At 27.7% G+C, this 13,622-nt stretch overlaps 1 protein-coding gene across 1 annotated transcript in view; it reads left to right on the forward strand.

Moving 5' to 3' along the window:
• The window catches only part of LOC107884652 (nesprin-1-like), a 44,622-nt gene that overhangs the window by 16,813 nt on the left and 14,187 nt on the right, over positions 1-13,622 (forward strand). The window contains exons 37-44 of the mRNA XM_029491430.1: positions 285-551; positions 624-947; positions 1,674-1,985; positions 2,056-2,391; positions 2,467-2,754; positions 2,830-2,981; positions 9,159-9,333; positions 9,828-9,941. Coding sequence (XP_029347290.1) covers positions 285-551; positions 624-947; positions 1,674-1,985; positions 2,056-2,391; positions 2,467-2,754; positions 2,830-2,981; positions 9,159-9,333; positions 9,828-9,941 — 1,968 coding nt within the window. The remainder of the gene's footprint in view (positions 1-284; positions 552-623; positions 948-1,673; positions 1,986-2,055; positions 2,392-2,466; positions 2,755-2,829; positions 2,982-9,158; positions 9,334-9,827; positions 9,942-13,622) is intronic.

Genomic DNA, 13,622 nt, shown 5'->3' on the forward strand with positions numbered 1-13,622 from the left:
TACTAAGAAAAATATTCTGCTTTTGAATATAAAATTAAAACCCTATGTTATCATTCAAAAAAATAAAAAAACATAAAAAAATTATAAGGATAAAAAATATTTAAAAATATAATTTTTTAAGAAAAACGTTGTTTTATAAGTGACTTGAAACTATGTAAAAAAATATTTTCAAAAAAATTTACACTTTTTGAAATAATGAGTGTTTAATGATAAAAAAATCACCCGGTATATATATATTTGTATAAAATAATTTATACATTATTTATGATATTCCTTGTTTGCAGACATTGTTAAAAGAATTAAAAGAATGGAATGAAAAACTAAGTGATAATGATAGTGAATCACTTAACGAAATTGTTAAGCAGCAAGAAGAATTGATCAATACAATTGAAAAACAATTATCAAAACTTGGACAATTGTTGCACCTTCATGAGCAGTTTATGACATTGATTGCTGATATTGTCATGTTTCTTACAAAATATTCTAGTGTTGTCAATGAGATTGGAAAATCTGGAAACACTATTCAAAACAAAATCAAGCAGTTTGATGAGGTTTTATATTTTTCTTAAATACTTACAATACATTTTAGTATTTTACATTGATTATTATTCAATACATTAAAGGTTACGGTTAAAATTCAAGAGTGTGAAGCAACTCTCTTATTGGCCACAGATAAAGGTGAAAGAATTGCAGAAGTAGGTTCTGCATTCGATCATAACAACATAACTCAGCAGTTGCAATCATTGAAGCAACAGTTGCTTACTTTGAGAAAAGCTGTGGAAAAAGAAAGACAAAAACTTGAAGCTACCGCAGCAGAACACATTAAACTTGCTGCGGATTTAGAACAAGTTTTAGATTGGATACGTGAGAACGAGGCTCTCATTAAATCCAGACCGCTGCTTGAAATTAATATCAATAGTGTTGAAACCGATTTAAAGGCACATGAGGTAATATTATTTTAAATAAATTTAAATACTCATTCTGAAATTAGGATAGGACCATAACATTAGTTCAAAAGTATTAAATAGAATACTGGTGATTGAATAAAATCTATTTTCATGATGTGTTGTATAATAATTAGGTATAACTAATTTTAATGACATCAATCCACATAATACCTACCTATAATTTATGAATAATATGGAATTAGTTTCTAGATTAGAAAAAAAAAATGTTTGGAATTTATCTTATAGGTTAAACAGATACCTACCAGATATCCTATAACTAAATGTATACTTACATTAAGAAAAAAAAAATTATAATAGTTAAAAGAAACCAATTGTTTTAACTTTTAACCAATTGTTTTCTCGATTTATTGACATGTGCGAGTGCGTGCGAGAGTGGCACACGACGGATTCCGAACGTATCTACGCACCCTAATGATCATTTACTTCGCACACAACCACCAATGAGTATAAGACATCGAATTGTCTATACGCGACCCCTTATTTAATCGTCGCCTTCAATCCCCTTACCCTTTGTATGTAGTTAAATTTAAATAGTATTATACATTAATGTTACATTACATGTACAAACTTTATTCCTAAGTACCTACTGGAATAATATATGCATTCTACTTGAAAGCAAAATAGCTTATGAATACTTTTCATACGTTTATTATTAATAACCTATTACAATATAAAATTTGAAATGTAATGTTTTTTTTGTTTAAGGAATTAAAAGTAAAAGTTGACGAGCATTTGTCTCGATTGAAGACGATACATTCAACTGCCCAAAACGAAAATATTGAAGACAGTACAATGCTTGAATGTTTGAGTGAAGCTAGCTCATTTTTGAATACTATACCAAAAGAATTACAAGACAGACAAACATATTTAAATATAAATAAAGACTACCGTCTAGAATATGAACAGTTAAAGGACAAATTTATACTGTGGATTAACGAAGCTAAACAAAAATTAGCATCCGTCGAAGAAGACAAAAATGATTATGCGAATATGGTTTCAAATATGGAGCATTTAAAAGTATCTACAGTGCAAGATGTTAATTTGTTAAATTGATCCGTTTATTAAATTTTAATTTTTTTTTTTTTAGGCATTCTTCAGTGATCAAACTGTTCATGATTTAGTCACTAAGAAAATCAAGCATTCCATAGATAAAATCAGACCGTCCTTAACTGCTCAGCAAAACGATGTTCTGACAGCAGAACAACGGGATTTCAATAAAGACCTCGACGACGTAATGAATTCGGCTAAAGCCATTCAGAAAAAAATGGATGACAAATTTGGTATTTTTAAAGAATATAGAAATGTTGTCGACAAAGTATCATCGATTTTAGATCGTTGTAAATACAAGGAAGATCCTATTCAGAACTTAGCTGGCTTATACTTCAATGTTGAAAAAATTACATTAGTGCAAAACGATTTACTTGTAAGCGGTGGATATTGTTAATTTGTTTTGTAATCAATAATTATTAATATCGGTACCTGATGTTTGCATTTTTAGCGCCAACAAAACGAACTGGATTCATTACTGGCTAAATCAAAACTGATTGTCGGCAACGATGAAATCCAATCTAATACCGATTCGCTTGTGAAACAGTGGTCTGAACTAGAAAAAGAAATGTCGTCTCGAATAATATTGGTGACCGAAGTGGGTGATAAATGGAAAAATATCGAAGACGAGTATAGGAAAATTGAAACCGAATTTACTCGCATTAAAGATGCTTTAACGAGCGTTGATCGAGTGATTAGATCGAAAGATCAAATAGTGGAGTCTATAGCTACACTCCGCGTAAGCATTGTCTATGTAACCTATTTTAAATTTTTCTAGTTGCATATTAACATTGGTGGTGGTTTTTTTTTCTAGAAACTTAAAGGCAACTTGGATCTTTGTGGTGATCAACTCAATAAAACTAAGCCGGTCGCTGAGAGCGTTCTCAACTTTTTAACTTCCGAATCCCATCCCGCATCCACTATTTTGAAAGATGACATTAAATCACATGACGAAAAACACGAATCGTAAGTTAAATTATTTTGCTCTACTGATTAAACTACAATAGGTAACCTACCTATGGTAATTTATAAATAAATAAATTAAATAAATCATTTTAAAATATATTTTTAAACTTTAAATACTTATAAGTAATATACAATATTATGTTATCAGCTATTCTTACCGAATATCAAGTAAAACGAAAAATTATATTATATCCAGTAGCATTTCTAGGATTTTTTCAAGGGGGGGGGGGGTATACAATTTTTAATAGACATTCAATATACACTTATTATATTCATTTTATTACATATACATGTTGTATTGTTTACAAAATTTGGTCTCCGAGGGGTGGGATATGACCACCATATCCCTCCCGTACATACGCCACTGATTATAGGTACCTACTGAATAATTACTAATTAGTAATTAGTGAATATATTATAATAGATATTTTGATGTAATTACATATTAGCTATAATATGATATAAAAAAAATATGTTCATTACATTTAATATTATACTTTAAAACTCCCTTGCAGGAAAATAATTAACAATTTTAAATTGGCTTTAAACAGTAGCGAATGCCGTTTTTAATGGATTTAGAATGCGAACGTATTTCAGGTCATTCGACCAACTTGCAAGTTATGTTGAAAATATAATTTATACAATTTAAGTACAAGGGCGTAATCGTATCATTCATTGTAATACATGTATTATATTATATTGACATACTTTTGACTCATATAAAACATCTTCGTCTATTGAACGTTCATGTGCAGTTTTTATTAGGTAAAATATTACTTCTAGCCAATATTTGCTCTGTTTTGGATAAGCAACAAATAAGGATTTTGAGCGAAAGAATGTTTCGTTTTGATAAAAACTTATTTTTGTCTTATTATTGGTGTAATTAATTTGATTTCATTTAGAGCGTTGGATATTGGATAATCATTTTTAATCGAGAATAAAGTTCAATGTGAGAATACATGTCTTATATCATAAAAATGATTAGTTAATTAATTTATAGCTTAAGAAATACCATATAAGACGTTCCTCGCTAAAAATTATTATTTATTATAGTTTCATTATTGAATGGATTCCTTAATTAATATTCAGAGCTATCAGTCGCACGTTAGGTTATTTTTAAATTAAAAAAAAAATCGAACACATGTTTTTCCACTTTACAGAATGTACCTTGTATTTTAATCATTTTTAAATTAACTTTTTTTTTATTTCTGGGTGATAGGTCAATCGTTAATGTTACTTATTTGAACAGTAAAATTGACCCAGGTGTTGTGTTGTTCTATAATTTTTAATAATATAAATATATTATTATAATATTTAAAACCGCAACAATTATATAGCTACTTTTTATTTCATATCCAGGTACCATAAAATATAAAAATAACTTGTTATATTACATTGACAGAGCTAGCCAATGTTTCGGTAGATAAGGGATTATTGTTGGCTAACCTAACATTATTTTGTTTTTATTATAAGAGCTTTAGTAGACAAGTGTAGTGTATACTATTCAAGTTATATAATATAACGAGTAACGACAAAAAAAATGATGAAAATGTACCTATAGGTAACGAGTGGTGAAGTGGGTGTATCAATATTATTATTAAAAGTATACCTATGAGTAAAAAAGTCCAAAAGTGGTTTATTTAAAAAAATATCATTTATTTGATATTTTGATCCAAGCTTATTGAGAAAAAACGCTCAACGCTAAGGCAGTGACTTGAACATGCGCGTGCGGGAACGCCCCGCTATTTATCTTAGTTTTACATAGTCACACACACTAATGATCACTTACTACTTACACATTTGCAAGACCTGCATGCATGCAATTTGAAAATTACTTAATTCGAAGTTCGAACTCACTAAAAACTTGGAACCACCAATCCCCTTACTAAAAAAATTATAATAGGTACAGATATGTACACTACGTTACTATACGAGATATAATACGCATAGGTACCCGTCATAATAATATTATGAAGAGTTCAACAGTGGACATAGTTATTATGACCATTTAAAATAGGTACATTCATTAAATTTTGAAGCAAACAATTTATAGTCGTAACGTATTGTTTGGGTCATTGGTTATTTTTATTTATTTTTATTCTTTTGATTTTATGAAATACTTAATACACAATATATTTTTATTCTGGAACGATGTGTCTAAATATTGTAACTATGTGTAGACGTGTAGTGTGTTAGTCTATGCCCTATAGTCTATAATATGATATAATATGACTCATTCAGCAGAACAAACCGCATGCTTTCAAAAAAAAAATTCTAACTCATTGGCACACTGCCAGATAATTAATGTATGAGACTACCTAATTGATTATGTCATACTCCTCAAAGACAAAATATTACAGCTATTATAATTTCATATCGAAATAATAACACGTAAGATTTTTGGAGATGATAATATTATATACATTTATTATAATTTATAAATAAAACCTTGAGCAATTTTATTAGTATTGAAATAGTATAATATGTAATACAGTAATATTGCTGTCGTATTAAATTATTTATGTTTTGTTAAAAACTCATTTAAGTGCGATTTCGAAAAAAAACTGAAAAGATTTGTCATTGGGTGCAAAATATAAACGAACAGTATATTTATATAGTGTATGGTTTTATATTAGGTATATTTCATCTGTGGAGGAAAGGGTGTTATGAACTAACACATTCTGTTTTAAGAAAGTGTTTATTTTAAGTTTTATTTGATATGAAAATATTTAGATTCTTAATGTTTTTTTTATTATATTTTTTGCGAATGTAGTAGATTTTTTAAAACTGCAATTTTTAGTCTTGTAGAATCTCTTAGCAGTTAATAGATACAACTTAAAATATCCAAAAATTAAAATTAACATGGCATAACATTAAAATACAACTATAGTAGATTGTTATTATGTTGAACGTCGATATCTTGAATTTTTCGTATTCTCAAACTTTTTGATACAATATTATAACTATTTCTGTTCCCCATGTGCTTTGGCATAACGAGCGTTTAATGTATGTAAGAGGATTTCACGTATGGTCTGTTTTTTATAAGGAGTTCAATGTAGGCAATATGGAATGTACAAGCCGGATGCGCGAGTTTAATGATCATTAGGGTGCGTGGACACTTAAAGAAAAATAGGTATGTACCTATCAACACGTATAACGGCACATGATGTATTAATATATTATGTAATACGTTAAATTAACACTATAGGTACTACACTGTCGTGGGCGAGAACGTTTTTCATTAGCTTTTATTTCGCTAATAGTACCACCTATGTTCTTTTTTCTCCCTCATACATATTGTTTATTGTATAGGTAAAACAGAGTTGAATTTGTCAACAACTTTACTTGACACTGAATTTTTCCTTTTCTAAATTTTAATATTTACTTCTATATTTGGCCGAGAAATATTATACTATGTTTTTTTAAAAAAAGGACAAATTTACAATACCTAAGTAAAAATCACTTACCTACATAATAATTGTATAATATTGTAAAAGACAGGAATAAGTTAAACAATAAATGGGTACATTTGACGCATACCATTTATCACTAAAAATGTCTTTAAGAAACATGTACTCTCTTGTATGTAAAATGATCATAGTATTTTTTTCATATTATAGTCGAGTATCGATAACTCGAGCCGGGATAACTCGATAACCTCAATAACTAGATTTTTTTCTTGCCTTTTAAAGTATGTTTGAGGTATATAACTTGAAAAATACACAAGTTGAATTTATTATTATTCTTCTTGAGATCCAGGTTATCGAGACTCGACTGTATTTAGTACAACATTTAATTTTTTTCCTAAAAAATGTAATCATTACTTATTTTTAAATGTTTTAATGCATATTGATGTACCTACATTATATCTACTGGTCTCAGAATGAACCGGAACTCATCAAATCAATACGCTGTTCAGGTTCACCCTAATTTTTTTTAATTAGAGTTCAGTTTTGGAAACAATTTAAGTTTAAAGTACATATTTAATTGACGAACAAAGAATTCCATGAAATTCAACTCCTCTGCGCAGCTTTACTTTTATTTTAACAGCTAATACACTAGTGGAACTGTCGTACTGATAAGCGAGGGCTCAGAATTTAAAATATTTGTGCTTTGTCGTATGTACATAAATACCTACATAATTATTAGTACTTAGAACCTACTGCGTACTTCCTAGATTGTGATTACATGGTTGAAATTCATAGTTAGTAGTATCATAGTTCATAGTAAGAAAATATAGAGAACAATATATTTTTATTCGTGGTTTTCTCAAAGTTTTTTTTCTAATTTGGATTCTTAAAAAAGTTATTATTTTTAATATTAAGGGGATTCGATACCGTGATTTTCTGTTTTCGTCTAACACACGCGTGACATAGTATTTTAGACGTGTTTTTTGCCAAACATACCAATTGATCTAATGAAGCGATAATAATTCTGAAAACAGATTTGAATTCGTCATCAAGACTACTTGGAATCGATTTCCCACATTTTTGAAATTTTGATTTTAGCTCTTCTAAAAATTGAAATACAAAAATGTTCAAATACTCTTCTTTTATATGACTTTTTCTGGAATTTGGGAGATAATATCTAAAATGTGGGAAAGTCGATTTTAAGTAGACTTGATGACGAATTCAAATCTGTTTTCAGAATTTTTATCGCTTCATTAGATCAATTGGTATGTTTGGCAAAAAACACGTCTAAAATACTTTGTCACGCGTGTGTTAGACGAAAACAGAAAATCACGGTATCGAATCCCCTTAAATAAAAGCCTCTAACGAAATACATATTATAAAATTATCATTTAAATTGTTACTACATGTTATGACTATGGTAAAATTGGTAGGTACATATTAGGTATAATACATGGAATTGTAACTTTTTTCTATTTTCTTTGCGTAGTTATCACAAGCAAAAATATATGAATTGCAACAAAATTGCAAATATTTACGACGTATTTATATAAGTTTTGTATAGAATATATTTGTTTCATCTAATATATAAAATTCTCGCGTCACAATGTTAGTTACCGTACTCCTCCGAAACAGCTTGACCGATTTTTATGAAATCTTACATGCATATTCAGTAGGTCTGAGAATCGGCTACTATCTATTTTTCATACCCCTAAGTGATAAGGGTTGTCAAGAAAAAAATTAAAATAATATTATTTTAAAAATAATAATAGTGTATTATATATTGGTTGCTATTGGTTAATCGGGCATGTTTGTTGATTTGTATTATTATTTTTTTCAATATATATATATTATATATAAATGAATGTTTGTGTGTGGATTATACCTCTGGGAAGAAGATAGGCTAATTTAAAAAGGGTTAAATTTGGTTTTTTTTTATTCATCAAATTTTAGTACGGTTATGTTAGGTTAGGATTTTATACTAATTGATTATATTAATCCATCGTTGGTGGAATTAAGTAAAAACGACAAACTTGGTATAACTTTGATACTTTAGAGTTAAATCATGCACTTACATACAAACAGCAAGGGGTCCACGATCTACTGCAGGTAGATTGCTTACCTGATAATATTCTGCTGCGAATCAGAATTTTAATTCCGGGCAATAGAAAAATTAAGATAAATCTAGAACATCATACACCGAATATTAAATGATGCATTGGACAATTAACGCATTTAAGTTATATACAGTTAGTACATATTTTAACGGGTAACGAAGTGCACGGGATCAGCTAGTAATTATATATTTATGTTATAAACGAATTATTTTTTAAGTAAAGGTCTATATTATGATAAAATAATAATAATAATAATACTTTATTGTTATTTACTCTGATGTTTTTCAAACACCACGTGGGGAAACTGTAATTATATTTTGATTTATATTTGTATAGTAAATCGGAGGTCGTAATATACTCAGACTTCATAATATTGTCGATTTTTTTTAGTGCGAAATGCTACTCAAAACACTCGACTAAAATAAAACATTCGCATCGTTACAATTTAGTCCTAAATAATTGGGTCCTGTCCAAAAGTTATATGTATAAATATAGCACTGGAATACATCTAACCAGAATTACAATAATAAACTGTTGGCATTTTTTAGTACGTGCCTTCTGGTGTCGTGGCGAAATAGTGTGCGATTTAGATCCAGTATATTCCAGTGCGCCAGCGCGGCAGTGCGTTTTAAACGTTAATTTTGTTTCAGAATCGCGCAACAATTGAACAACGAACTCGGTCAATTTGAAGTGTATTTGAATGATTTCACCGAGGTTGAGGCCCGACTAGACAAATTGGAGTCGTCTCTGAATAGCCTTAAACCTGAAGTGGAATATTTTTACGTGTTCGCTCAAGATACAGAACAAACCCAAAAGGAATTTGACGTAAGTTCACAGAAGTATAATAATTTTATTTTGTTAAATAATTTCATAAATGTTTTGTTTTCACAAGTATATATGTCATAAAATAATGGAAATTTATCGATTATTAAAACATAAATTACATTAAACGGATAGACACGAGTTATCGTGGCTCACAAATTAAATAACTTTAGGTATCTGGTAAATGTATAAGTGTGCCTATAAAATATTATGTATAAAGTTCCATTAGCCAAGGATCCTCTCGTAAGATTGGCCCTTAAAATGTCAACTCTCAAAAACGCGTCCAGCCTTAAATTAAGTTAGTCAAGTTGTTAATACGCATTAATTGAAAGTTGTATATTTATTTAATAGCTCATAACAATATTTTTCCCATCTAAACAACGTTATTTATTATGTATACCTAGTGATTTATTAGATATATATTTTTTGTTTGCAACATCCATATTTAGATAATCTATGCTATATTTATTGAGAATAATTTTCAATATTTTTTTTAGGATTTATCCGAAAAAGTGAAAGAAGCCGCTAGTGATCTGAAAAAATTTATTGAATGCACACAAAACAACTACATTTCATCACAAAAATCAGTGCCAAACGATTTATTAAGCAAGGTATGTTATTTACTATTATTATTTATTACTATTCGTTATATTTTATAGGTGTTATTTTGTTAACTTTATTAAAATTATTTTGAAATTATTTCAAAGGCAAAAAGGTGGACAAGTGAGGATCGGGGTATCGCTCTGCTGTACACAGTAGTTGTTGAGTAGTTATCACTTATCATTGTAATAGATGTGTTAGATTTGAATTCAATGATAAATCATTGTGCACAAAAAAGGGTTCTGAGTGGAGTGTGTAATCACACACTGACGATGTGTCATCGTTTCTCACTTGTATAAATAATACAATTTAATAATAAAAATAAAAATTTTAAAATTCGAAAATATCTTATGGTTATTTTTCAGTTAACTTTTTTTTTGTTAAAGGTAGAAAAACTTATAACGAATCTTATACTAAAATTTCTAATTTTAGCTAAAAAAAATAATATCTTATGAATTTCTAACTAAAAAATTGTTTGCAAATGTCTGGGGTTTTTATGAATTTTGTCAAAATTTTAATTTTAAATGCATAATACAAAAAAAAAAACCGTGCATATACGAATCTTTAATATTTTTAAATTGCTATAAAAAAACTTATAAGAAACTTTGCTTAAAATTTTCAAGTTTTTTGATCGAGAAAAAATTAAAAAAAATTTGAAAAATTCCCATTGCTGTAAATAATTGAAAAGAGTCAAAATATTTTGAATATTTTAGATATCATGTATGTAAAATAGTCACTTTAACACGTAGTGAAAATTTAAAGTTACTACGGTGATTAATTTTTGAGTTGTACCAATAAAGATTAAACTGATTTTGCGTAAAATTCTCAATTTTCTGTATTTTTTTTTTTCTTGATGTTTTCAAAAACTAATGGGAATTTTAAATTTTGACCTCCCAAAAGCACAAAAAAAATACAGGTTAAGTTATTTTTTTTTTTAATTGTATGGCATTTGTCTTAAAATAGTTTAAATGTATAAAATAAATTTAACTAAAAACTTGACTTTTATTTAAAATATACTGTTCAATGTTTATACAATTAAAAAACAACTGAATATTAATTTAATATAGAAACATCTAAATACTTACATAGATTCTTTTTAATACCTACCAAGTACCAATTTACATTCACCATTTGACAAAAGCGGAACTATATACCATGCAATACGATCTCGTAAATTAATAGTAAAAACAAGTTTTCAAATTAGTACATATATATTTTTATAAAATGTATGTAAGTATATGGTTTCCTTGATAGTATTATTACTATTTGCATTGTGTGCTCAGGAAAGCATAAAATTAAACGAGAATAAAAAGGAATAATAATTTATTGTTTGTTTAAATACTTAACGAGTTACGATGGGGCAGTTTATTCTAATATATAAATTGTGAATAGTTTATTATAATATTGTACCCATAAAACTATTCGCTGTGAAATGACCAGTTTCATTCCAGTGTATATACAAAATAAAACAAATTAACAGTTTACTTTTCCTACCATTTCCTATACCATAATATATTAATATTTATAGGTTGGTACACGTATTTAATTTAAATTTTGTCAAGAGTTAATAGAGTATAGATCTTTAGGTTAAAAATGTATTTTAGTTGGAACCAGTTACGATTTATTTATTTATTTCAAACAACTATTAGGTAACTATACCGTATTCTTGTATAGGTACAACGTTTAATAAAAAAAATGTTTTCATTCACATTTGAACATACATATTTTTTTACATATTATTTTAAACTCATTACCTAGTCTTTTATGATTATATTATTATACGTATTTCATAAAGAATGCTTATTATAATTTATGACTTAATAAATTTCAAATGCCTAAGTTCAGATACTAACAACGAGAAGGTTTACCTAATCTAAATTAGGTATACATTATAGTGATTGGTTGGTTTAGTAATTTTACAAATAACTTATCGATAAAAAAATTATTATTATGAGTATTATCGACCAATTTTATTGGCTTATGGTTTTTTATGACGATTTATATTCTATGAGTTTATCTAAAATAAATAAATAACAGGGCATATTTAGATTTTATGGATGTTGTAGATATTTATTTGTTGATCACCTCCTTGTTATGTGAATATTATGTTCATCGTTATAGTTTGTAATACATAAATGTCAGTGGCGTCACTGGCGTGGCTATATATACAATAAAAATTGGTGTTGATTAAATAATTTTTGGTGACTCGTATCGATAAAATGTCCTATTTTCTTTATATCAATACCCACTCATTACCCAACCATATTTAAGGTGTTGCTTGAGCCTGTGATACCCAAAAGCGCAAATCGTCTGACTCTGAGCAATACTATTGGATCTCATTTTACTCGTCACTGATTATTATAGTTTATATTATTATAGTCATATTAATATAATATTATTATTGCAATCGTAAACAATAAAAATTACATACATAACACAGAAAAGATCGTAGTTTGAATGAGAGTGTTATCCCTCATCAAAATACCTATAGGTAATCACTAATCAATGTTATAATATGCGTATGCTATGCAAATTTTGCCACATTGACATGTTGCCAAGTCGAAAGCTTTAATTTTTCGGGCGGGTTAATCTCTGATTAATTTATGAGAATTGTGTGTGTCTATAAACAAACGCTGAATTATATTTTATAATAATAAAAAAAACAATCTGTTATCAAAATATCAATGTTGTGTTAAATAAGTATACAGTATACCTAAAAAATAATGCGTCAATATTATTAATATTGATATTCAGTGAATAATATTTAAATGTAGGTAAACAAAATATTATATTGTTACATAACTAGAAAAATGCAAATCATCATTGTGGAGAATTTTCCATGTTTCCTTAATGTAATTTGTATTACTCGAGTTATCATTATTTGTCTATAAAAAAATTAATAATCTGAGTATACTTTGGTAGTAATTAATATTACGTTCAAATGAGAAATATATGTTATAAGTCACGAGGTAGTAATATTTAATTGTATAGTTACAACGCCTATTTTTTAACACGTATGATAATTTATTTAACGCGTATTTATGTTTTATTTACCAACTCAGATAATAGTATAATACCGGTATAGACCTATATACCATCTTCAAATAATAATTTATTAGGTTGGTCAGAAAAAAAGAAAAATTTCAAATTATAATAACATTTTGATTAAAATCATAAGATGGAATTTAATAATGCTTATGGTCCTATAAATTTTACATTGTTTTGGATATGTATAAACATTATGAACTATATTATAACTACCTATAATACATTAATTAATATTAAATACCTAGGTATAGAATAGTATTGTGTTATATCTTACTTTTTTTGTATAAATCTTAATTACATTTTTTAACTTTGTTATCATTTTTTGGATTAATTAATAGAAATTCTTCAAATTTTTCTGATATTTTGATGGTGAATGGTTATGTTCATTGAATAGGAAATTACTATCAAATTATTCAATGCTAAATAATCTATTAAATTCTTAAAAATCCGCTCACTGTCGTCTTTCGAATGTGATGATTTAATTACAAAAAATTAGTTGCTGTCCCGTGCCGAGGTGAGCGAAGCGAGACGAGTTCGCGTCGGCCGTCACTACCTTTTTGTTTATGTCGTGAAATCTGGTTTTTTTTTTAATATCATGTTTCTATTGCATTTACTCGAACAAACGCGTTTAGAAAAATAAAATA

This window comes from Acyrthosiphon pisum, chromosome A3 (assembly GCF_005508785.2).
Source record: "Acyrthosiphon pisum isolate AL4f chromosome A3, pea_aphid_22Mar2018_4r6ur, whole genome shotgun sequence".
NCBI lineage: Eukaryota > Metazoa > Arthropoda > Insecta > Hemiptera > Aphididae > Acyrthosiphon > Acyrthosiphon pisum.